General features: G+C 37.6%; 1 protein-coding gene across 1 annotated transcript in view; it reads right to left on the bottom strand.

Moving 5' to 3' along the window:
- The window catches only part of HNMT (histamine N-methyltransferase), a 36,804-nt gene that overhangs the window by 7,307 nt on the left and 5,447 nt on the right, over positions 1-24,050 (bottom strand). The window contains exons 2-5 of the mRNA XM_022569632.3: positions 21,981-22,033; positions 5,725-5,832; positions 4,546-4,676; positions 1,133-1,226 (exon numbers count right to left, since the gene is read on the bottom strand). Of these exons, the coding sequence (XP_022425340.2) occupies positions 1,133-1,226; positions 4,546-4,676; positions 5,725-5,832; positions 21,981-22,033 (386 nt within the window). The remainder of the gene's footprint in view (positions 1-1,132; positions 1,227-4,545; positions 4,677-5,724; positions 5,833-21,980; positions 22,034-24,050) is intronic.

Here is a 24,050-nt window from a genome sequence, read left to right on the forward strand (position 1 = left end):
GCTATGTTTGCCATCCTTAAAGCCATTCTTCATATTTAAGAATACATGGGGACTTCCCTGGTGGCGCAGTGGTTGAGAATCCACCTGCCAGTGCAGGGGACACAGGTTCGAGCACTGGTCCGGGAAGATCCCACATGCTGGGGAGCAACTAAGCCCATGCACCACAACTACTGAGCCTGTACTCTAGAGCCCGTGAGCCACAACTACCGAGCTCTGGTGCCACAACTACTGAAGCCCGCGCACCGCAGCGAAGAGTAGCCCCTGCTCGTAGCAATTAGATAAAGCCCACGGCCAGCAACGAAGACCCAATGCAGCCAAAAATAAATAAATAAATAAATTTATAAAGAAAAGAATAAATGCATTTTGCGACATATGGTTTCTGAGTACAGGGTCTGGTATAAGCTTAGGGAGATAGAGGCTGCTGTGTACGTGGAGTGAACCTGCCTAGCACTGTGTGGACAATCCACAAAGACTGCTGAATGAAAGAAGTAATGAATTAATGAATGCAACAATGTCTGTGTTTCATTTGCTAATCTGTTTACTTATGTTCTCTGTGTGGTACTTATTGTATCATTGGAAACAACATGACATGATCAAATGCCTTCTTTGGAAAATAACACGACAACACAAAACAAAACAAGGGGACCATGTTTGATACTTATTTGAGAAAACCTAAATGAACATTGATAATGGCTCTAGAAATGCAGATTAATCAAATATGATAGTGTCCCAAATATTTAAACCTTTATTTTATTGATATTTATTAATAAACATCACAGAAGAGAGACATTCAAGAGACAAAAAGGAGGTAAATAGAAATATTTACTATTTTTAGTCTCGTTAAAAACATTCCTATCCGTTGTATTTGCTGTATATTAAATATTTTTTATATAGAGACAACAAGGATATATTTGCCTGAGAGAAAGAAGTAAACAGACATTTAATTCCACTGGAACTCCTAAATTGAAAGCCGTTGTGAAGGATTTTCCTAATACTGTGTTAATTAATTGACTCTGATCAGAAGCCAAATCAAGAATTTCATAAGGAAGATGAAATATACCAGCTGCCTTCAAACACACGTATCCATGCGCTATCACTGTTTTAAAATTCAGGCTGAAGGAAAATAACTTACCGGACACAACAGTAATGAGAATCTTAGCACGGGTAGCTAAGAGACTATGGAAGAATTTCAGCGTGGCTGGGATGTCTTTTACATAATACAGCATCTAGAAATGAAGGAAGAGAGAAACGAGATGCTTTTCTGTGTCAATGTCTTTGTTGCTTGGACTAAATACTCACTAGAAGGTTTGATGTCCAAGTTGAGTGGATTTTTATTCAACAAAACACTTAAGAAATTTAAAAATTAAAAATGTTATATATAGAGATAGAATAATAGTGTGAGAAAATATTTGGGGAGAGGGGAAACTATGGTATTTACTCAACTAGAGCCAAACAGCTTAAACTTTACTCTTTCTGGCTTCATTAACACAGACATTTATAGCTCGAGACAGTCTGCATTCCACATGGGGGCACTGAATTCTAATGCTCACTCTATATTTTGTGAGTTTTGGTAGTTCTGGGCAAAAATGGTGCTGGCACCGTAGAAACATTCCATTTCATGGAGCGTTGTTTTAAAATTAAGCCCTTTGCACTAGCTTCACCGTAGGCTCACAGATGCTTTTTTTAAAATCATGGAAAATGTGACAGGCTTTGATGTTGACAGATTCTCTAGGGAAATGGACTGGATAAAGCCTAAAGTTACATGCATGGTCCCAGGGTGCTAGGAGTCAGCCCACCCCCCCCTTTTTTTTTTTTTAAATAGATCTTTATTGGAGTATAATTCCTTCACAACACCGTGTTAGTTTCTGTTGCACAACAAAGCGAATCAGCCATAAGCCTACCTATGTCCCCATATCCCCTCCCTCCCATCCTCCCTATCCCACCCCTCTAGGTGGTCACAAAGCACCCAGCTGATCTCCCTGTGCTATGCGGCTGCTTCCCACTAGCTATCTATTTTACGTTTGGTAGTGTATATATGTCCATGCCACTCTCTCACTTTGTCACAGCTTACCCTTCCCTCTCCCCGGGTCCCCACCCCGTGTCCTCAAGTCCATTCTCTATGTCTACCTCTTTATTCCTACCCTGCAACTAGGTTCACCAGTAGCTTTTTTTTTTTTTTATATTCCATATATATGTGTTAGCATACGGTATTTGTTTTTCTCTTTCTGACCCAGAGTGAAGTAAGCCCACCCATTTTTAATAACTGAACCATCTCTGGTGAAGTGCAGGGAGAGGTCTTTCCACCCAACACAGATAGAGCTTGGAATTAAACATTGGCAGTAGAAAATTTTCCCTAAGGACTTACATCCCTGGAGTCTACCCCCATAGACACTTCTTACGTCTCATCTTCAGCTCTCTTAAACAAGAATTCAATGCTTTATGTAGATGCCATGATAGAATTTATTGCGTAAAACATAAACAACCTAAGCTATGCCCCTCTCACACAAATGAATGAAATACAGTGGAGCTGCACACGGCTTGTGCAGCATCACAGGCCATATTTAGTATCATGTCACTCCATGCTGTTCATCACAGGGACCATACATAGACAGGCACCCAGATGCCGCTAATCCACAAGATGGCTAACCATCCATGACATGACCTGGCTGAAAAGAGGAGGTGGGTCATAGCAGATGCTCTGAAATTTGATCTAATAGACACAGAATCTCTGCAGTTGATTATGAATATTAAGTTGAAGGATGTCATGAGAATGCTAGGACCGCAAGGAGCAATAGAGAGACAGAGAAATAGCACAGAAAAATGCAGAGTAGATGGAGAGGGACAGAGGAGTAATGCAGAGGAAGCAGAGTTGCTGTGAGAAAGAAAGAACAGACGTGGTGCTTTTGAGAGAAACTGGTGAATGATCTCTGAAGCTGCAACATTATATAAGAATTTTATATATATATAAATATAGATATAGATATAAATACAGTTATAGATATAGATCTATTTAAGTAGCCTGATAGTACAGCAACTGCCATGAATTCTGTACACTAAAGAGAACAGTCTCACATATATTTTTCATTTTGTTTTATGTCATATTACCTTATTTATAGCATTCACTGGTATGTTTGTAGAATACAGATTTTTTTAGATGCTAAAAAAAAAAAAAAAAAGAAGAATTTTATAAGAATGGGATCCAGAGCATATGTGGAGGGATTGGCTTTTGATAAAGGGAGGCTTTTGTAATAAGGGGAAAGAAAGACATGGTGCGTACAGGTGCAGCTATGTTTGTAAATTTGGAGAGTGGAAGATGATTTTCTACCTGATGGTTTCTCTTTTTGCTACAGAATAGGACGTGAGGTCATCAGTTGGAAATGAGTGATGGAGGAGGGATTACAGGAGGTATAAGGAGAGAGAGGGAGGTATGAGATAGTTATACAGTAGGTGACCCTTGAACAAGGCAGGGGTTAGGAACACCAACACTCTGTGCACAAATATTCACACATAACACAGAGTTGGCCCTCCCTGTATGCAGTTTCTCTGTTTCTGGGGTTCTGCGTCCAGTCATGTAGCATTTATTATTGAAAAAATCCACATATAAGTGGACCCACGCAGTTCGAACCTGTGTTGTTCAAGGGCCAGCTGTTTGGGAAGGTAGGAAAGTAAGTCTACTAGAGAAACATAGGTTTGCTGAGCAATGTTAGGACTCCCTTATAGGTAAAAGATTTTGTCCGCTAAGAAAGCAAAGATGTAGGATTGCCTGCATATGCTGATCTTGGAGTCATTTCTTCCTATGATTTTAAAAACTTTATTCCTTTGGGATGACTGTGCTTGTGGACTATAGAAAGCAAAAAGCATCTTGTTGTTCATCGTGGTATTTCTAAAATATACACATCTTTTAATGGTAGCCAACACCCAAAGCCTATACACCTATATGCTATCCAGATATGTCAGTGGCCTCTGGAAGTATGTCCCCATACCACCTACTGAATTGTCTCCCCCTTTCCAAGAAATACACTACCGTATTTCTAAGAAATACACTATAAGTGCTGGACCATGGGAATAAATTCCTATGTAATGGCTGACTAATGTCAGTAACACTTTGTTGACCTGAGAAATCATCTAGCCTGCCCTTCTGTCATGTGCACACGAGCCAGGTCATCAAAAGAAGGCAAAAGCAAGAGGATTCAGAAAAACTCTGGGATGTTGGTCCATCCAGACCATTAGAGTTACTGGAGAATTGTGTTAGGATGTGCTACACTCTACTATCTATGAACTTTCAATCCCACAAAAGTTAAGCCAGCATTGAAAAAAAATCAGTAACTATGGGGGTATTTTGCATAGAGAAAACTGGCTTTTTAAATGTTACAGAGGATCTCTTAGTATTGTCAACATCTTTAACTTCAATTTGGACAGATAATGGTCACTTGTAAAATCAGAAATCAGATTTCATTTTTCTTTTTAAAGTTAAAATATTAGGTACTCTGAAATATTTCTGAAAAATCTTTCTTCTGAGAGTATATAACAATAAATATTTCTTACCTGAATCATATGAATAAAGTCCCACTTCTGAAGTTCTTTTTTCTCCATCATTCTATTTTGATATTCAGATGATGTCTCCTTATGCCAAGTAAACTTTATGTTCTCGAGGTTTGATGTCTTGGCTACAAGCTCTAAAATACGGAGAAGAGGTGGCACACCATCAATTTTAACTGCAAATTCGGAACCCATTTCCATTTAGAATTTTAATGCAATCAGTGTTATATACATAACAGATATAAAGCACATTTTTCTTTTTTATAAATCTCCAGAAGACCAAAGAGTTCATCCTAGTTTTTCCTCTAGTGTTAAATGAAATTAGAGAATGGAGTCAATAAGAAATAATTATGAGAATCCTGATCAGACATAGGTACTATTATCTTGGTGTTAATGGGAAATCAACTGGTGAATTTTATCAATGGAAGATTGATGTAAGACAGGTGATATGATTCTGTAAGTCAGGAATCAGCAAACCATGGCATGGGCCATATCTTCCCACCACCTATTTTTAAATAGACTGCAAGCTAAAAATTATACACTACTTTCTGATTTCGTGCTTCTTTCATATCTTGTGCCATTACACTTTTAAATGGTTGAACAAAATCAAAAGAAGAATAATACTTCATGATAGGTAAAAATGATATAAAATTCAAATTTTAGTGTTTATAAAGTTTTATTGCAACACACCCACACTCATTAGTGTATGTATTATCTATGGCTGCTTTTGGGCTTCAGTGGCAGAGCTGATTAGTTGTGACAGAGACCATGTGGCCCTCTAAGTCTAAAATACTTACTCTGTGGCCCTTTTTAAAGAAAAGTTTCCTGATTCCTGCTGTAAGCAATGAAACGTAAGCTCTTTAAGGGCAGGGATTCTGTTTAAATACCTCTGAATGAATTAATGACTCTGTCTCTAAGAATAAATATCAAAAATAATAGTTGATGACCAGGGGAGGGATGGAGAGTCAGTAAAAAAAAAAAAGGGGGGGGGAATTCTCATCACTATTTATATTCTGAGATGTTTCGTCATTCCTGCCAAGAAAACAAATTAATCAGGTTCTGCTCTCAATAAGCTTACAAAGAACATACCACAGCAGCTGTGTTGTTAATGACTGAAGGGACGCATTTGGGGTGACAGGCCTTTCAGAACAGAATTTGATCTACAGCACTGTGGATTACAAGTACCTTTGTACTTGGTGATTTGTTCAGCACTTGGTTCAACCACTTCAGTATTGATACTAACTCCTGGGTATTGAGCCTGCACTTTGGAGAGGATATGAAGATCAATTTCACCTGGAAGAAAAGCATAGGGAACAGATCACCTCAGTCCAGAAAGAAATGAGTAAGAATAATTTGAACGAGTTTATTATCTCTAGGAAAGCCCAGCATAAATAAAGAATAATACTCAGCTGTTGCCCTGCCACAATGTCTATGATGCAGAACAGCTAAGTTGTAAGTAGGAAGAATAATGTGATTTGAGGAGGGCTATGATTGCTGTTCATTCATTCATTCATTCATATAGCCTTTATTTAATATCAATTATTATATTACAGTAAGTCTAAGATGCCCTTCATTATAGGATGCAAACAGCCCTTCTTTTTATATCATTAAATCAGAAAAAACACTGTCAATTATAATTTTAAGATTTCATCAACTGGAAGATGTATATCAATTTCAGAGATGTTAAGTATGAAAAAAACATGCCATAGAATTGATAAATTAGGCTGGGCCAGATGCATACAAAATATATGTCACATACAAAATATGTCAGGTATAAAAAAGGATAAACAAGTATATCAGACATGTGCCCTCAAAAACACCATGGTCTAGTGGCATAGACAGACATGGAAAGAACTCTGGCTGGGTTGGACCAAGGTGGGAAGGAGAAAGGAGACAGTGAGGGAGAGGATAGGAGGAGAGACCAGAGAGAGGGAAAGCTTCATGGCAGATCACTCCTGAGTTCTCTGTTACAGGGTAAGTGGAAGTTAGCCCAGGGACTTCTGGGGAAATGGGAATTGCAGGTAGAGAGGACAGGAAGTCAGGAAACAGAATCGTATATGTGGGACTACTGGCAATTCAGAGTTTTGGAATGTTAGGCAAGGCAGTGCCTCCATGCAAGAGGTGATCCCAGAGAGGTAAATGGAGAGGAAGTTATGGCAGAATAGATATTTATGCATTAATTCATGCACCAGTGATTGATTATTTACTATGTGCCAGGCACTACACCAGGCTCTAGCAAATGATGATAAGAGGAGCAAATAGATACCTGCCCTGATGAAAATTTAGCCTGTAGGTGACTATGTAAGAGAGATAGATGACGGTAAGTTGGATAGACTTGAGTTCCAAACCTGTCTGATCCGCTTACTTGGTACTAGGACCTTTGGAAATTTGCTTTATCTCTCCAAGGTGCATTTTCCTCATGAGAAAAACAGCAATATTAATAGTACATAATTTATTGGGTGAGGGGATTAAATGAGGCAATGCTTATAAAGCACGGTGCAAAATAGAGTTGGCACCTAATAAATGTTAGCTGTTCGTTATTTTTATTGTTATCATTGAGTCCTTCTCTTTAAAAATCTCTCTTCTCTCCCTATTACTGATGCCTCCAAATTAAGTTTGCACTTTTATTCTCTTAGTTGTCATGTTGACCTTCACTAAAACAGACTTACGTGCTGGCAAGACTAGCATATGAAAATGACATTAGTAGTTAACATTTTGGCATAAATGGCATTAACAGAACCTTTACAAGGTTAGATATGGTGGGCGGAAAAAGCATAGGTCATAAGACTGAGAGGTCTGAAAAGAAGGAGATGAGGAAGATAAATCAGGAACAAAAGATGCTAGACTTGGAAAAGAGGGCCGTCTAATGGTATAATGAGAGTCCCAAGTACTGGTAATGGGAGACAGTGGGGATTAGGGGGGAGAAGATATGGGAAGGAAGCTGAAACAGAGGATGAAGAAGCCTATGTGACAGTTTTCTCCGTAGCTGGACCTGACACCTTTTAGTCCTTCCTTAATCATTATTCTAGCCGTCATTTATTGGCCACCTATTATTTGTCAAACACTGTGCTAGGCACTTGACTTGAAACATCTCACTTAATCCTGACCACAATGCTATCGCAAATGCCACAGTATTGTTCCCAACTAGATAAGGCGATTTGAGTAACTGGACGCCGAGGGGACATTAATGTGCCTAAAGTTTACGGCATACTTGTCTGACTCCGAAGTGTTTGTTTTTCTAACAACTTCATACTAAGCAATAGGAAAACACCAAATACTAAAAGGACATAGGAAGTTTTTCTCTACAGTAATTATTTTTGGAGGGTACAAAAGATAACTAAGGCAAAAGGCTGATAGGAAAATCTGTGGGCTAATGAGAAATAGAGAGATTCCACCTTGCCCCAAAGGCCCAGAGGCCAAAAGTTCTGTTCTTGCCTCTATCAGCCTAGCCATGTATTTTATTTTACTTTTTCTATTAGCATGCAGTGATTTTATTATTGTTATTTTTTAACATCTTTATTGGAGTATAACTGCTTTACAATGGTGTGTTAGTTTCTGCTTTATATCAAAGTGAATCAGTTATACATATACATATGTCCCCATATCTCTTCCCTCTTGCATCTCCCTCCCTCCCACCCTCCCTATCCCACCCCTCTAGGTGGTCACAAAGCACCGAGCTGATCTCCCTGTGCTATGCGCCTAGCCATATATTTTAGATTAAAAAAATCATTAATTCTGAGGCTCCCAAACCCAACATTTTAAAATTCAGATAGTGGGATCTACCCAAATGGAAGAATGTATCTAGCACATCCCCAGGGCTCATTCCAATCTTGTCCCTTTCCCAACCTGCAGAATGTTCTACCATAGAGCCACCCAGTCCCACCTCCTATGGCAATGACAGAGGACACAATGCTAGAATTGCAATGGAGACTCGGAACCCGTAGGTTCATGTAACAACCTCTATAGAGTGTGAGCCCACGTGTGGACACGAACCTTCTGTGCATTCACTGCTGGGTCCCTAGAAGAAATTAATGAACAACAAGAGGAGATAATGAAATTATTTCCTCAAGGGGTAGCACGTAAAATGCAGTTCTGACTTCATAAGTCAGGTGACCACACTTCTTGTTTGCCAGGGACAGTTGTACTTGCTCCTGGTGCTAATGTCCCATCTGGTTTTGTTTCCCAAGCTTCTTTAATTTCTAACAAAATATTATCACTGCAATTTTATTTTTGAAAATACTTTTAAAAAAATAACTATATTTTAAAGTTTTTTGTATTGAGATGTAGTTGATTTACAATATTATATTCGTTTTCAGGTGTACAACAGAATGATTCAAAATTTTTATAGATAATACTTCATATGTAGTTATTATAAAATATTGGCTATATTCCCTGTGCTGTTGTATAGCTTATTTACTTCATACATAGTAGTTTGTACTTCTTAATCCCGTACGTCTGTCTTGCTCCTACCCCCTTTTCTCTCCTCACTGGTAACCACTAGTTTGTTCTCTTTGAGTCTGTTTCTGTTTTGTTATATTCATTCTTTCATTTTATTTTTTAGATTGCACGTATAGGTGATAACCAAGTATTTGTCTCTCTCTGTCTGACTTATTTCACTTAGCACAAATACCTTCTAGGTCCATCCATGTTGTTGCAAATGGCAGAAGTTCATTCTTTTTTTATGGCTGAGTAATATTCCATGGTGATATATGTATCACATCTTATTTATCCATTCAACTGTTGATGAACACTTAGGTTGCTTTCGTATCTTGGCTATTGTAAGTAATACTGCTGTGAACATTGGGGTGCATGTATCTTTTCGAATTAGTGTTTTTGTTTTCTTTGGCTATATACCCAGGAGTGGAATTTCTGGATCATTTGATATTTCTAGTTTTAGTTTTTTGAGGAATCTCCATACTGTTTTCCATAGCGGCTGCACCAATTTACATTCCTACCAGCAGTGTACTAGGGTTCCCTTTTCTCCACATCCTTGCCAACATTTGTTATTCATAAACTTTTTGATGACATAAAAGAACTATTTTATAAATTGACCGATATAATAAAAACAATTTGTTCAATAAATAAATATTTCAAAAAACTGTAATAATTTTACTCCTTTCACTCCCTCCCACTCTCATTCTTAAAAGTATCCTGGGTTTGACAATAAACAATGTCACCATGCTCGTAAGGCACTTATTTTCTGTGTTATGTTTGTTATTTATAACAGACTCTATTATTTCTTATTGTGAGATTATGTATATATATATATATATATATATAGAGAGAGAGAGAGAGAGAGAGAGAGAGAGAGAGAGAGAGAGATCTCCCATAAGACAATATATTCCTTGATCTCATACCATATGTAGTTTGCATTCTTGTATCACTCAGAAATAAGAGAAATGCATTTAAAAAAATTATATGAACCTCTTTCCCCCATAAAAGAGAGTCAGTAGAGAGGTAGTTCAGATGTTCTGTAGTATTACAGTCTAAACATGTATAATTCAGTTCTAAATAAATTTAGTTACAAATATTTTCTTGATACATCACCTATCCTGTTTACTTTCCATCCAGACATCCAAGCTTTGCTCTTTTCTTCATCTTCCCTCCCTGGCCACCTGTAAGTTTTCCTGCTAAATGTTTCTTTACTTTCTCTTTTCCATCCATACTAGCAATGTCCATGTTTAGGCCCAAATTACCTATCTCTTGGAATACTAAAATAATAACCTAAAAGCTCAGCCTGTCTCTGCTGAACTTTGTCTCCCTCAAAGCCATCACTACAACAGCCATGTAAAACCCTGAGCTAATAAGCAAGCCCAATATTTCTGAGGTTAAAACCTTCTAATGACTAATCAACTGGATTAGGTCCAAACTCCTTAACTGAGCACAGACCACCTTGCCTGCTTTCTTATTCTCATCTCTCACAACTTCATGTTTTGAAACTCTTGTCTCTAGGAACCTTGAATTTCTTGTGTTTCTACGCTTCGCTCTCCCCCGCGCCCCCCCCATCGACATCATGACTCTTCCCTACATTTTGCCTGTGCTCTCTCCTCTGCCAGGAAGACTCTCCCCTCACTGCCTCACTTCATCCGACTGACTCTTAGGCATGAACTCTTCCACACATCACTAACTACAGGCTTTCTCACAGAGCCTAGCAGTAGCATCAGAATCCTTCAGACAGAAGCTGCCAGTTGGGCTTCCCTGGTGGCGCAGTGGTTGGGAGTTCGCCTGCCAATGTAGGGGACACAGGTTCGTGCCCCGGTCCGGGAGGATCCCACATGCCGTGGAGCGGCTGGGCCCGTGAGCCATGGCCGCTGAGCCTGAGCGTCCGGAGCCTGTGCTCCGCAACGGGAGAGGCCACAGCGGTGAGAGGCCCGCGTATCACAAAAAAAAAAAAAAAAAGAAGCTGCCAGTTATTTGATTGGAGTTGGCAACACAGATAAAACCTTGTGTTCCCTGATCTGAATTATTGCTTTAATGCACTTATTTTATTCACTAGCAAAGGCTTGATTCCAATGAGTTTGTTAAAAAGTATCAAGGACTCTAAAATGCTAGATTAAGCAACTGAGCAGGTTGATCATTAATCACTGAAAAGCATGTGAGGGGTTATCAGACCCTATAGTACCATGAGCCAGCAGTAAAGAGATTCAAACAATGAAAAAAAAAAAGAAAGAAAGAAGATCATTTGTTCTTTCTCGGCTGGATCCTTCTGAATAGGAGCCATAACATTATGAATGTGTTCCAGTATCAGACGTTAAATGCCCTATAAAGGCTTTTAAAGAGCACCCAAGCCAAACTAATATGCCAAAAGAATGGGGGAAAGTAAACTAGAAATGAATCAGTCAAATAATTCAGAAATTCTCCACAAATTCAGGGGTAAACAAAAGAAACGTGGAAGCCAGCAGTCTGCTGCTTTTATTGTGCATCGCAGAGCCTTCTGGAAATCTTAACTTTCAGGTCCAGAAAACAATATTTAAGAGGAGTAAGGGAGTACTTATTCATTTTATAGTCAGTCTCCTTTCATATATGATCTCTCGTTAGGCATTGCTTGATCATGATTCTGGCAATTGTAGACTACTTATTGATGACATCCTAAGCCTTTAGGCCAGCAGTTGTTTGAGTTAACTAAAGCCTTATTATTACATGTTTCCCCCTAAAGCTTTGGAACAAAATCTGCAAAGTTTCCTGTGACAAATGGAAAAAGTATAGGGATTAAGCAAACTCTTTCCAATATACCATCCTTCTTTTTTTTTTCTTTTCTTTCCTTCCCTCCCGCACCCCCTTTTGTGACTAGCAAAGCAAATTAATGATTTTGGAGTCTGGGCATTCTATGATGATGTAACTGATTTTCTCAGTTGATCAATATGTGGAGATTGAGCAAAGAGGAAAATCCAAACATGTGTCAGCATGAATCAAAAATTATTTTCTGTTAGGCTGAGTTGTGGGTTGTTTTTTGTTTTGTTTTGTTTCTTTGTGGTTTTTTTCTATTAGGCTGGGTTGTGGGTGTTCTGTTGTTTTTTTCTGTTCTGTTCACTCCTGTATTATTTTCTATCCTGACTTTTTGATTTGGGAAGTTAAATGAAAACTAACTTTTTAAAATCTCCTTCCTCGCAAATCTCTTTCCTTTGTACTACTCTGTCCCTCAAATCAGCTATAACTATAGTATGACTTCCCATGTCTCCTTTCTGACCTAAGTTGAGTGTTTTACTTAATTTCACAGTCAGGTATTTTTGTGGTTATAATATCTTGCTTTCATATGGGCCATATTTTAAATGCATCATACCTATATTTGAAGAACAACATACAATTGAAACCTGACAGTGGAACTTGAAAAGTTCAAAAATAGGGAAAAGGTGGGGACATTATCTTCCAGACAACTTTTCTCCATTGCCTGAACTTCAAGGATATATTTCATGAGCTAGCAGAGGAATGTTGCCTTTTTGCTTGAAATCCGAGGTCATTTGATTAAAAAGGAAAACAAAAATATGAAAAGGAAAAGTTAGAGGCTATAGAGAAAATTGAACTCAAATTTAGTATTCACTAGAAATGTCTTATGCAAATTTGTTAATATCTCTGCCCTTTAAATTGCATATCTGTAAATTAGGGATAATATGGTCTGCTCTGCAGGGTCACTCTGAATGTTAAAGACATTATATGGAGATAATTTACCACAGTTCATGATATATAGTCATAATTCAATAAATTGAAGTTATTATACATTAACTCAACAAATATTTTTAAGCACCTACTAAATGCTAGGTTCTAATCACTGGAGATACAGCAATGAATAAAATAGACAAAATATCCAACCGTTATGGATGATGATAAGTCCCATGGAGAAAACCAAGGCAAAAAATAGCAAGGGGAAGCCATGAGGGGAAGCTCTGTGATTTTCAGTTGGGTGGTCATGTAAGCCTCCAGGAAAAGGTGACATTTAAGAGAAGGCTGAAGGAGACTGGGAAAGAAGGAAATGAAGATTTGCCTTTCTAAATGGGCAGCTCCATAATAAAATGACACTGTGAAAGAGCACTCATCATGTATTCGTGATGGCTTGTCTTTCTGACTGAGCTACATTCAATGAAACACAAAGCCCAGCTTGAGAACCCTGGGGCTGCCCCAAATAAGAACATCCTCCATGCCAAGAAAATGGAGGATTAAAGACTGGTCAAGTTATCTCCAGCCATTTGATTTCCATCTATTCTTGCTTCATTTCTAATATCAAAATATATGTGAAGGGCTTCCCTGGTGGCGCAGTGGTTGAAAGTCTGCCTGCCGATGCAGAGGACGCGGGTTCGTGTTTGGGAAGATCCCACATGCCACGGAGCGGCTGGGCCCGTGAGCCATGGCCGCTGAGCCTACGCGTCCGGACCCTGTGCTCCGCAACGGGAGAGGCCACAATAGTGAGAGGCCCGCGTACCGCAAAAAAAAAAAAAAAAAAAAGTGAATTCTTTAGAGTATCAGCAGGAAAAATTTTATTCTATTACAGTTGCATTAAGATTACAATCTTCCTTTTTCCCTCTACTAGAGTATCAGGCACAAAAAAATTGTTTCTAGGGAGAAAAATTGCCCAGATAACTCTCTGCTTAGTGATGAAAAGTAATTTCAGCTATGGGTTTGCAACCAGAACAAGAACAATCTGATTCTGAGCTGCAGTGTAAAAGATGAAAGATTCTTGACGAGATCCCTTCTCTTCTCTTCTCTTCTCTTCTCTTCTCTTCTCTTCTCTTCTCTTCTCTTCTCTTCTCTTCTCTTCTCTCTCTCTCTCTCTCTCTCTATCTCTCTCTCTCTCTCTCTCTCTCTCTCTCTCTCTCTCTCTCTCTCTCTCTCTCTCTCTCTCTCTCTCTCTCTCTCTCTCTCTTGCCCCATGGGAGCCTCAGTATGGAGGCAGTTCTGTCAGTATGGAAAGACAAGAGTAGAATATTAAAATAGCTGGAGAGTCTCAGGAAGGGGATTATGAATATAAATTCTGAGCCAAAAGGGCATTGCCATTTACTTTCGTGTGTCTTCCAGCTGTTGGCCCAGGAACAATACTGCCTGATTGCTTTGCAACTTCAGAAGAAAAGCCATGCTACCAAAATGTTCTATGAAACACAAACATAGAGAAAATGTCCCAAAGGGTGATGAACACTGAAGTGTAGAGATATTTCATAAACAACTCAAAAAAGACTGCATTTTGCCTTACCTTTCAATTTATATATTTTAAACATAAAGATATTTGCTACTTCATCACATAGAGAGGTAAATTCTATACCTACCATATTATGATGTTTATAAGTTATATTGAATTACCCTTAATAAAGTACCAACTTTCTTCTACCTTCTTCATGCCCAAAGACAGGATTTATAAGATGAAACTACTTGAGCTGACAGAGGTAGTCCAAGATAATCGCGTCGTTGGTGTGATTTCATCAATATCAGCGTGCATCCGTGTTCTTACGCGCTCTTAACCTTCACGATCTCTCATTTGACCCTTACACCATTGGCCCGCCACATTAATAGTGGTTAAAACACAAATGTTGCCGAGGAAAATTTTCAGCCCTAGCGTGCGTAGAGTCTGAGAGCCTGTTGCCCTTGTAGAAAAAAAAGCAAGAAATAATCAACAGAAAACAATCAAGGACCTGAAGGACCAGAGAGCCGACAACCACCATCCTCTTGCCACGTCACCCTCACTCTCATCACCATGGCCACCATGTCCTCGCAGCAGCCATGGGAGAACAGATGGACTCCGAAGAAAAGATCTGCTAAGCTACAACACAAGCGAGATTGTTCTTAAAGTATTCGTCTGGGTGCAATATTATTACCGGTGGGTCAGAAATAACCAAAGGAAAATTGTCATGAAAACGTGTGTCAGAACAGTGCTTTGGGCGTCAGCCAAATAGCTGAAGGAACTGTCAGAAGTCAGTGAGTCTGTTCTTTACCATCATCTCTCATCAACTATAAAATTATAATTTAAATTGGGTTTATTTTTCCTGTCCCTGGCTGTAAAATTAATACTATAGAAAACTCAAGACATAGAAGTGTAAAGTAAAAATAAAATAAATATCTCACTACGGGAGAAAGCAAAGGCTAATGTTTTGGTTTATTTTCTCCTAAGTTGTTTTTTTCCCCTTTGAGCAAATAATTTTCTTTAGTTTACCCATTATGATTATTATGTATATGAATTATTTTGACTTTCCTACTTGAGACTTAAACCATGAATATATCAAAATTTATTTGAAAGTGCTATTCGTATTCTCAAAGACGGATATGTGGGATAATCAATTTCATTATTAAACTTTTATATATAATATAAATAAAAGTATCTAAAAAATATATAAATGTGTGCATTTATATGTGGAAATATATATGAATATGTATTTATACATAGAAATACATTTTTATATATAGTTTTATATGTATAGTTATACTTAGTTTTAAGTATTTTTGCTATTAGGCATCTGACAATGAACTGTGAATTTTTGTGCAAAAATCTTTTTTGCAGATTAATTCCAAGAACCAGAATTAATGATTAGAATGAGATCCTTGATCTTTGGTGATATAAAACAAAACAAAACAAACAAAAAAACAGGTGTGAGACGCCAGCTGCTGAGAAAGGATGCAGGCTAAAGAACTAAAGAACATTCTCAGAGGCCCTCTGGGTAGGCAAGACCAGTCCAATAGTTGGAACGCTTGGAGGTGGGGGGCTGAGGTACAGGATGGGTGGAGGATGTACAGAATCTATGAGGAGAGGCTGAAGCAGCAGCAGGGCCTGTGTTGGGACATCAGGGATTGGCTATTTACCAAGTATGTCAGTATTTTAACAACAAGCATCACAAGGGCCTTGTGTGATAGATGAATATCAGAACTGTTCTTGATATATAACGCCACGCTACTTTCAGGAAAACTTCGTTTCATTTCAAACTCTTACCTTTTGTACATGAAAGCTTTCATGTCACTGTAACCTCATCACTATTGCATATTTGCTTTTTAAATCTTCTCAAATTGTTCTCAGTAAAAATTTGAACTTTTCTTCAAAGAGGTTTCTTATATTTTGTACTGAATATATTAGTAGCTCAGCAATCCAGTATTTTTTTTTTAACCACTCCTATCAGTTTGTTATTGTTAATAGAGATAAAGCCTCAGAAGACCTTGGGCATTGACCCCAATCTCTAGGACCCCCAATCCCCTTGTGGCATATATAATTAGGTTCACCATGTATAAAATGAAGATGACAGCAGACACCCTACACCAGGGTTATGTGACTGTGTGTCTTAAATCGCAAAGTTGTATTCAATAGCGTATGTCAAGTAGAAGCATATTCATCGACTAAGAGACTGTGTCCCAAGCTGGCACAAGAACTGGGAAGATACAAACTTGTCCTTCAGCAAAATTACACATAACCACATGCCACAGACTTTCTAGTACATTGTAAAATAATCAAGACTGTAAATGAAGAACACTCAGATGTTGACAAAAAAAGAAAGGTGGATCTACCATATTGCTTTCTTCCTATTTTACCTTTATCAGGCCATTACTGCATTCTTATTAATTTTAAGGCTGTACAACTGAGTTTCTTTTCTTTTCTAAGTATACAGTCATTTAATCTGCAGATAATGATAGTTTTGTCTTCACTCTGCTCATTATCCCCATTTTCCTGTTTCAGGCCTTATTGAATTAGCCAAAACAATCTTGTTTATTTCGGTTTTAATGACAGTGGCTCCAGTATTGTAGCATTATGTTCACGTCTCTCCATTCTGTACTGTGTCTGTCTTTAACAGTACTTTCATGTTCACTGAAAGTTTTAAATACAATACAATGAGGTAAACTATTTCGGTAAATTTATATATGTAGAATAGTTTTTTTTCAAAATAACATAATTATGAATGCCTTTAACAGTACTTTGTATCTGATGCCCCAAATTATCTGAAGTAGACAGTCCTAAATCCTACAGATTAATAATTGACTAGAGTTCATATCCTTCCGGTTATGGAATAAGTGCTAGCATGCTGCACATAAGTAAAACAGTTCTTACTCATGTCAAGTTATAAAGCAATTAGAATCCAGACAAAAATCGTCTGCATGTCTAGAAGTCCTATTTAAAGTCTACTTCTTCAATATAACAAAACATGGTGTTAGCCACACCACAATGAAGAAATGCCTACCTCTTTCTAGAAGGTTACTCATAAGATCATAGATTTTCTGGACTGAAAGCACGTTCAATGGCCCAAACACCCAAGAAATCAGTGCCTGATTCCTTTCCATAGCATATGTGCAAAGCGTTTTTCCAGCCTAAGCTAGTACCCCTAGAGTGACTGGTCTTTATATCCCAAGATGTGTGCTTTCATTTCTGAACAGGTTTGATCATTAGTAAATTCTAATACCGAACAAAGAAATCTCTCTCTTTTAACCACTGGCCCTTTAGGGGCAAATATTCTGTGGTTTGCTCAATAGGAAATATCTGCAGATGGCAATAAGCACATTCAAATTCTTTTTTTCTAGGCAAAAAAAAAATCCCCCAATTCCCTATATTTCCCCAGTCATTCCTTAGTTGCTGATATAGACTGTTGTCTTACTCTAGACCATCGGAAACATTAACCTTTGCTTGCTACCAGCTCCTGCTTCTAAACTGGATACACTGGCTCTTCCAGTTCTTGCCTTAATTACATTTTTCTACTTCTATCCACCTAGCTTAAACTTCAGGGTCACCTTAACATGCCATTTATGAAAGGAAACAAGATTAATAATCTGATAAAATTAGATTTTCAAATAGCTGGTCATTACTAAATACCGAATCTCTCTTTTGCCAAGTCGATAGTTAACTTTTATATCTGTTTAGTACAGCTTGTTGGACTAGACTACAATCAAGAGACCTGGGTTTTATTCTGCCTTGATGGTTCTCAGGCTTTTTGTTTGTAGAATGAGGGTATTGATGGTCTCTGAATTCTCTTCTATTTTTTAATCTCTGTAGTAATGTTGGTGTCTATATGTTACAGAATAAGAGAACAACCTAACTCAACATATGTCGGCATAATTATTTTCCAAAAATTGTTATAAAAGGGTTTATACCACCTGTGTTTCATATGTGAATTGCTTCAGTGGATTAAAAATTTATCTGTATATACACTATTATATAAGTTATGACACCTGAGTTGGTACATAATAGGTTAATAAAAATAAAAGTAGAGAGCTGGATAAAATGAGATTACTTGAGTCCTGTCTAAACCTTATAAAATTTTCTGGCATTTGAACATAAGAACTGAACAATGCAGCAGATAAAGTGATTCTCCTTGAAGCAAAGCCCAGAGCAAGGAGAAAACATTGCCCATTATTGCCTTCTGGACCCTTTTTCCATGTATAAATGTGCACTGTAAATTAACAGCATTCTCCCTTACCAAAAAGAGTATGGGTTTCTTTTTCTTCATGTACCATCAAACATAAAGACAACACTCATTAAAAGTTGAGTAATGAAGAAGCTCCATTGGGTGGTTTAATTTTAGGAAGCATCAGTGTTGAAGATGGACCAAAAAACCATGTTCTCTGAGACTTGGAATACAATGCAGTTGCTCTCAATAGCTAAAAACAATTGGGAATTCCCTGGCGGTCCAGTGCTTTTACTGCTGAGGGCATGGGTTCGATCCCTGGTCAGGGAACTAAGATCCCGCAAGCCGCGCAGCCAAAAAAAAAAAAAAAAAAAATTGTTGAAATAAGCATGATATGAATACTCTGAGACCTTGAATGAAGCATTCCCGTTGCTCACTTTGTTTCATGAAAGTATACAAACTTATGCACATATACATACAGCGTTACACTTCTCTATTTAGCCTTTGTAAAACCTATATGGTCTATATTTCTGTGCATGGTTTGTTTTTCTCCTGATTTCCTCTTTTTCATTGTGGATACACATAATATTTATTTCAAACATTCTTCTAACATTAAATATATAGTCTATGAATAACAATGCTGCTTATCAGTTGTATTTCACTGATGTAGTAGATCACTTACAGAAGACCTGGAAAAGTTTTCCATCAGTTTCCTTTCTTTTGAACTGCTCAGAGCCCTAATAATTGCTTGGCTTCTGAACTGAATTGCCAGACACCTTTTTCTAAAACCTTACATTCTCTCTTAAATTATGAAATCCCTCTCCACCGAAATACCAACCTCTATAGAAGAGACAGAAGACAGATAGGGTACATAGCAGCCCCTGCTCATGTTTCTGAGAAGAAAATCAAACAGGCCCCCAAAGAATATGAACATTAATGATATAAATGCAGCAGTTTGATTTAGGGAAGTTTTTAGTTTGTTTGCTTTTGGTGTGTTTTTTCATCATGATGGTAAGAATGGTATCACCATTACAAATACAGAGAGAGTATTTGCACCAAAGATATGCAGAATAGGATCTGTAGGTATATGAACATCCAAAAGAAAACATCTAGGAAGTGAAACCAGAGAGGCCCATAAGCTAAGGCCAGAGTAGAACCCTGTAAGATGCATTATGGGAGCCGAGCACAAGGTGTCACATGGGGCCAATGGCCTCATTTGCCAGGGACTGGAGTTCAGACACTGCTTTGGAAGGATACCTAAGCCGCAGGATAATGCAAAAGTCTCAGGCACACTGTAGATTGTGAAACATGCGGCGAACCCATTTCTCTAAGGCAAGTACAGGAAGTTCCTCACTATATATTTTTCTTCTGCGCATGCAGTCCTTGCAGTTAGGCAATGACAGATTATTAGATAAGCATCTCCCAGTTGGTATATAAGCACTCAGACTAACTGAGTGAGGTGTCCTTTTCCCCAAAACACTACTCTTTCATGCCAAGGACCTCTAGACCTAGGGGTTTTAAGTGCCTTGCTTTTGATTTCATGTAACTTACTTGAGCAGTGAAGACTAAGTATTTACAGTTTGAATTTCTCTTGCAGTTCTTATGTTTCTGATCAGTTTCTTATGAAGAATGAGCTTAAAGGGCACCCATATTCTCTCCAAGGCAGAGCTTGTTATTAATACAATGTTAGGGCTCAGTCAGAAGAACACCAAGTACTGCTCCCTCTGTTTGGAAAAGTTCTCTATATCAGCCCCTATGTGCACCTTTATGTAAGGAATCACTGTGTGGGGCAAATGTTCCTTTCTCTAGATAGCTTATAAGCATCTTGCTTGATAAATTTACATTAGAAATTCAATTAACTTTATATTAAAAGGTCAATTAACTTGGCCACGGTAGAGTTTGTTTTTAATTACTTTTCCTTGTAGGGCTTCTTTTCTTGTCCAAGAACAAGTGACACTATCAAATGATAGTCTCATTGCCTGTGGTTGCCTGAAATTCATTTGCAAAACACACTGGAAATGACTGTCTTGGTTAAATGAATTAATAGGACACTCTTTGGGCAATTCATCACTCTTATAAACCTTAGGACATAAAATATCACAAGCAATAATAGAGTATTTTAGCTTAAACACACTGTATTAGATCATTCATGACAGTATCTTTCATTACCTGTCCTTGTTGGTTTCTGTTTTCTTGGTGAAAGATGATAATAACATAAAATTATTTTAAGAGTCAGTCCTTATTACATTATATTACAGTGTATTTTATGAAAAATGAGCAAATGATGACATCAAAAACTAGCTATCCTATTCCTTTAGAGGGCTCTTGGTTACCTTTGTGTTAAGATGGGCACGATTCAACTCATTCATGTAGGATTAGAACATTACACTTAGAAGACTCAAGAGATTACCATTTGGCACTATGTGACAAGTGGTAATGTAGTGTCCACTTGTTACCAAGTTGTAACCTATACTAACCATCACTCCATGGTTATTTCAAATGAAAACAATAATAAGGATATAAACATATGAATAATATGTTTAAATCTTATACCTGACTATATATTATTATATATGGATATATTATATATTATAAGTAATATATGACTATATTATATTATAGTATTAATATATCATATATATTATATAATATATATTATTATTATGGTAACTCGGACCTCCAGATGACTAGCAACTTAAAAGTAAAGCATACATTACTCAGGAGTTTGATATGAGGCAAAGTCTGGAGATGATTTTTCTTGTTTTATTTTTGCAGAAAGGACCTACCTCCACCTTATAGAAGCACTTTAGAAACTAATCTATATAAATCTCACTACAAACCTATGAGACAGTTCACTGTTCCCATTTTACTGATGAGCAAACTGAAGCTTATGTTTCAGCCAAGTTCACACAGTTCATTAGTGGCAGAGTCAGAAACTACACCCACATTAACCTGTCTTTCCAGACTTCCCATTTCCCCTAGGATAAAAGCACTGGCTCTAAGTAATGAGAACATGAACTGCTTACGAAAGGGAGTTGGGGAGTGTGCTGAATTCTTAGAGGGCAGCTTTAGAACTGAGCCAGAGGAAGGGAATGGTTTAGGCCAGTGCAACTCAAAAAGAGTGGGGTCACAAGAGTGTAAATTAACTACGTCATTAAGCATACTTTTCCCCATAGCAATGCTTTCTCAATGAAAGGAGCTGTGCACTGATTTACGTTCCAGTGCACACTTATCTTCTCATGCACCAGTAATAGTTTGCAAACCGTTAACCAGTCTATGGACCTTGCTTTAAGTGGCACAAGCTTAAGGAATGTCTTATGAAATTTTCCTTTTCTGTGAACAGTTAAATCATTTTGGATCAAAGGTATCCTCAAAGTTATCCTATATTTTTTCCATTTATATAAAAATAAAATAAGAAAGCCACACGTATCCATATCACAGATAATAATGAAGGCCGATGTCCTAAACGCTATAAATCTACGCGGACATTAATCCTAGTTGAAGTGGTATGTCTCTTACTAGTTTTAATAAACTAATCTCTGCTGAAAGCAAAGGAAGATGGCTTTCCTAAAGAATGAACAATATCGCTGTCAGACAGCATGATGTTTGGAGTGAAGTACAAATTTTAAAATGTGTTATTCATACCTGCACCTCCACCAATGCTTAGAATCTTAATTTCAGATTTTGTGTCTCCAATCCTGAAAAAAAAAAAAATTATGTAGTTTAAGAAAAATGTGCCAGGTGGTTTGTAAAATCTGATTATCAAGTCTAGTTGAAGAGAACAGACTAAAATTACAGTGAACAAAAACTAGGCCAACAAGAAAGGCCTCGATCATTTCAGTGGCTATATTGCTGTCTTCAGACATCTTTAGAAGTAAAGGTTCCACTTATTACCAACCTTGAACTGGGAGACTTTTAGAAACAGCACTATAAACATCACTATAAACATCTCAGGAAATAGCATTTGTTTGAAGATTGTTTGGAGAACAAAAACAGAAAAAGTGGGCCTTTGAGTCTGGTAATATAATAAGCCACTCATTGTAGATGGGAGAAAGGCTAAGGTGATTCATACTATCTCTGATATTTGTCTTGTTTCCTTCTTCTTGCTAACTTCCTTTCAATAAACAAATGTTTATTAAGCATTTATTATGTGCCTATCCTAAGCACTGATACGTAAAAATGAAGAGACCACTTTGCTGTCAAGTTGAAATGTGAGACAATAAAGCCCAGTATTATGGCTCTATACAGAAATAGAGTGGAACTGATGGACTGGGATGCAACAGTAGGACTTTCTTTAAACTGATGTAAAAAAAAAAAAGGGGGTCAGAAAAAGGACGAGGTGCACGATGACTGCCACGTTGTGAATTTGGATGACTGGGTGAAGGATGGTATCGAAAAGGAAGCTGGACAATATGATTTTATGGCAAGTTTATGTTTTTTCAGTGTTTTGTGTTTCTTTTTTTGATCTGAATTCAACAGACATTTGGATATGCAAGATTGAAGCTGGGTAGGAGAGAGATCAGGACTGATGATGTATTCTGGAGAATTATCATATAGTAATGGTCGAAACTAGGAGAATAGATTCTATCACCCAAGGGTATTGCAAAGAGAAGAGCAGTGGGATTATGACAAGATACCAACTTTTAAAAGTCATGGGATAATGGGGAACACACAAAGAAGACAGAGAGGAAAGCAGTAAAGCTCAGAGAGATGATAAGAGAATTAGAGAAGGAAAAGGCCATTGTACATGGCAGACTCTACTACTAAAACATAAAAAGAGGACAACTCTCCATTGAATTTGGCAATATGAATATCTTTGATAATAGCAGCTTTAAAAGGTGGTTAAGGGCAGGAGTCAGATGGCAGTGGGATTAAAAGTGAACTCAATAAAGAAGAAGAAGATCTAGAGATTTTTGAAAAAGGATGAAAGAGTGAGAACGAAAAAGGGAGACTGCTAGAGAGGAAACATGAACTGAAAGAACGGTGCTTGTTTGTTTGTGCTTCAGGATGGTAAACAAGCCTAGTTTTTGGCTAAAGTGAAGAGCCTGCCCAGAGTAATAGGAAGAAGACAGATTGAAGCGGAGTTCTTAAGGACACTGGGAAACACAGAGTCAAGGACACCTGTGAATGAGTTGCCTTCCTCAGTTCTAATTATCTTCCAATTCATAATAATGAGTCCTAATACACCCATCCCTGTCTGTGCCCTTGGTTAATGCTTAAAAATGCTTCTATCATTAGCTAGCATAGTGAGGTTACGGAGCAGAGCACCTAGGTTGAAATCCTAGCTTACTAATATGTAACCTTGAGCAAGTTATTGAACTTCTCTGTGCCTTTATTATTGATTCTAAGAAATAGGATAATAATACCACCTACCTTGTAGGGTTATAATTATAGTATCTGCCTTATGGAGGAGTTGTGAGGATTAAATGATGTAACTGATGTGAATCTTTTAGAAATGTGTCTGCACATGACAAACACTCAACTTATTATTATTATTCCAGGCACAGCTAAGTGATTTATATGACTTAACTCTTTTTTTAAAAAAATTTTTTATTGCAGTATAGTTGATTTACAATGTTGTGTTAATTACTGCTGTACAGCAAAGTGACTCAGTTATACATATATATACATTATTTTTTTATATTCTTTTCCATTATGGGTTATCATAGGATACTGAATATAGTTCTGTGTGCTATACAGTAGGACCTTGTTGTT

Source organism: Delphinapterus leucas, chromosome 8, assembly GCF_059928025.1.
Source record: "Delphinapterus leucas isolate spDelLeu-1000000601 "Yukka" chromosome 8, BTC_Dleu_Yukka2, whole genome shotgun sequence".
Classification (NCBI taxonomy): Eukaryota; Metazoa; Chordata; class Mammalia; order Artiodactyla; family Monodontidae; genus Delphinapterus; species Delphinapterus leucas.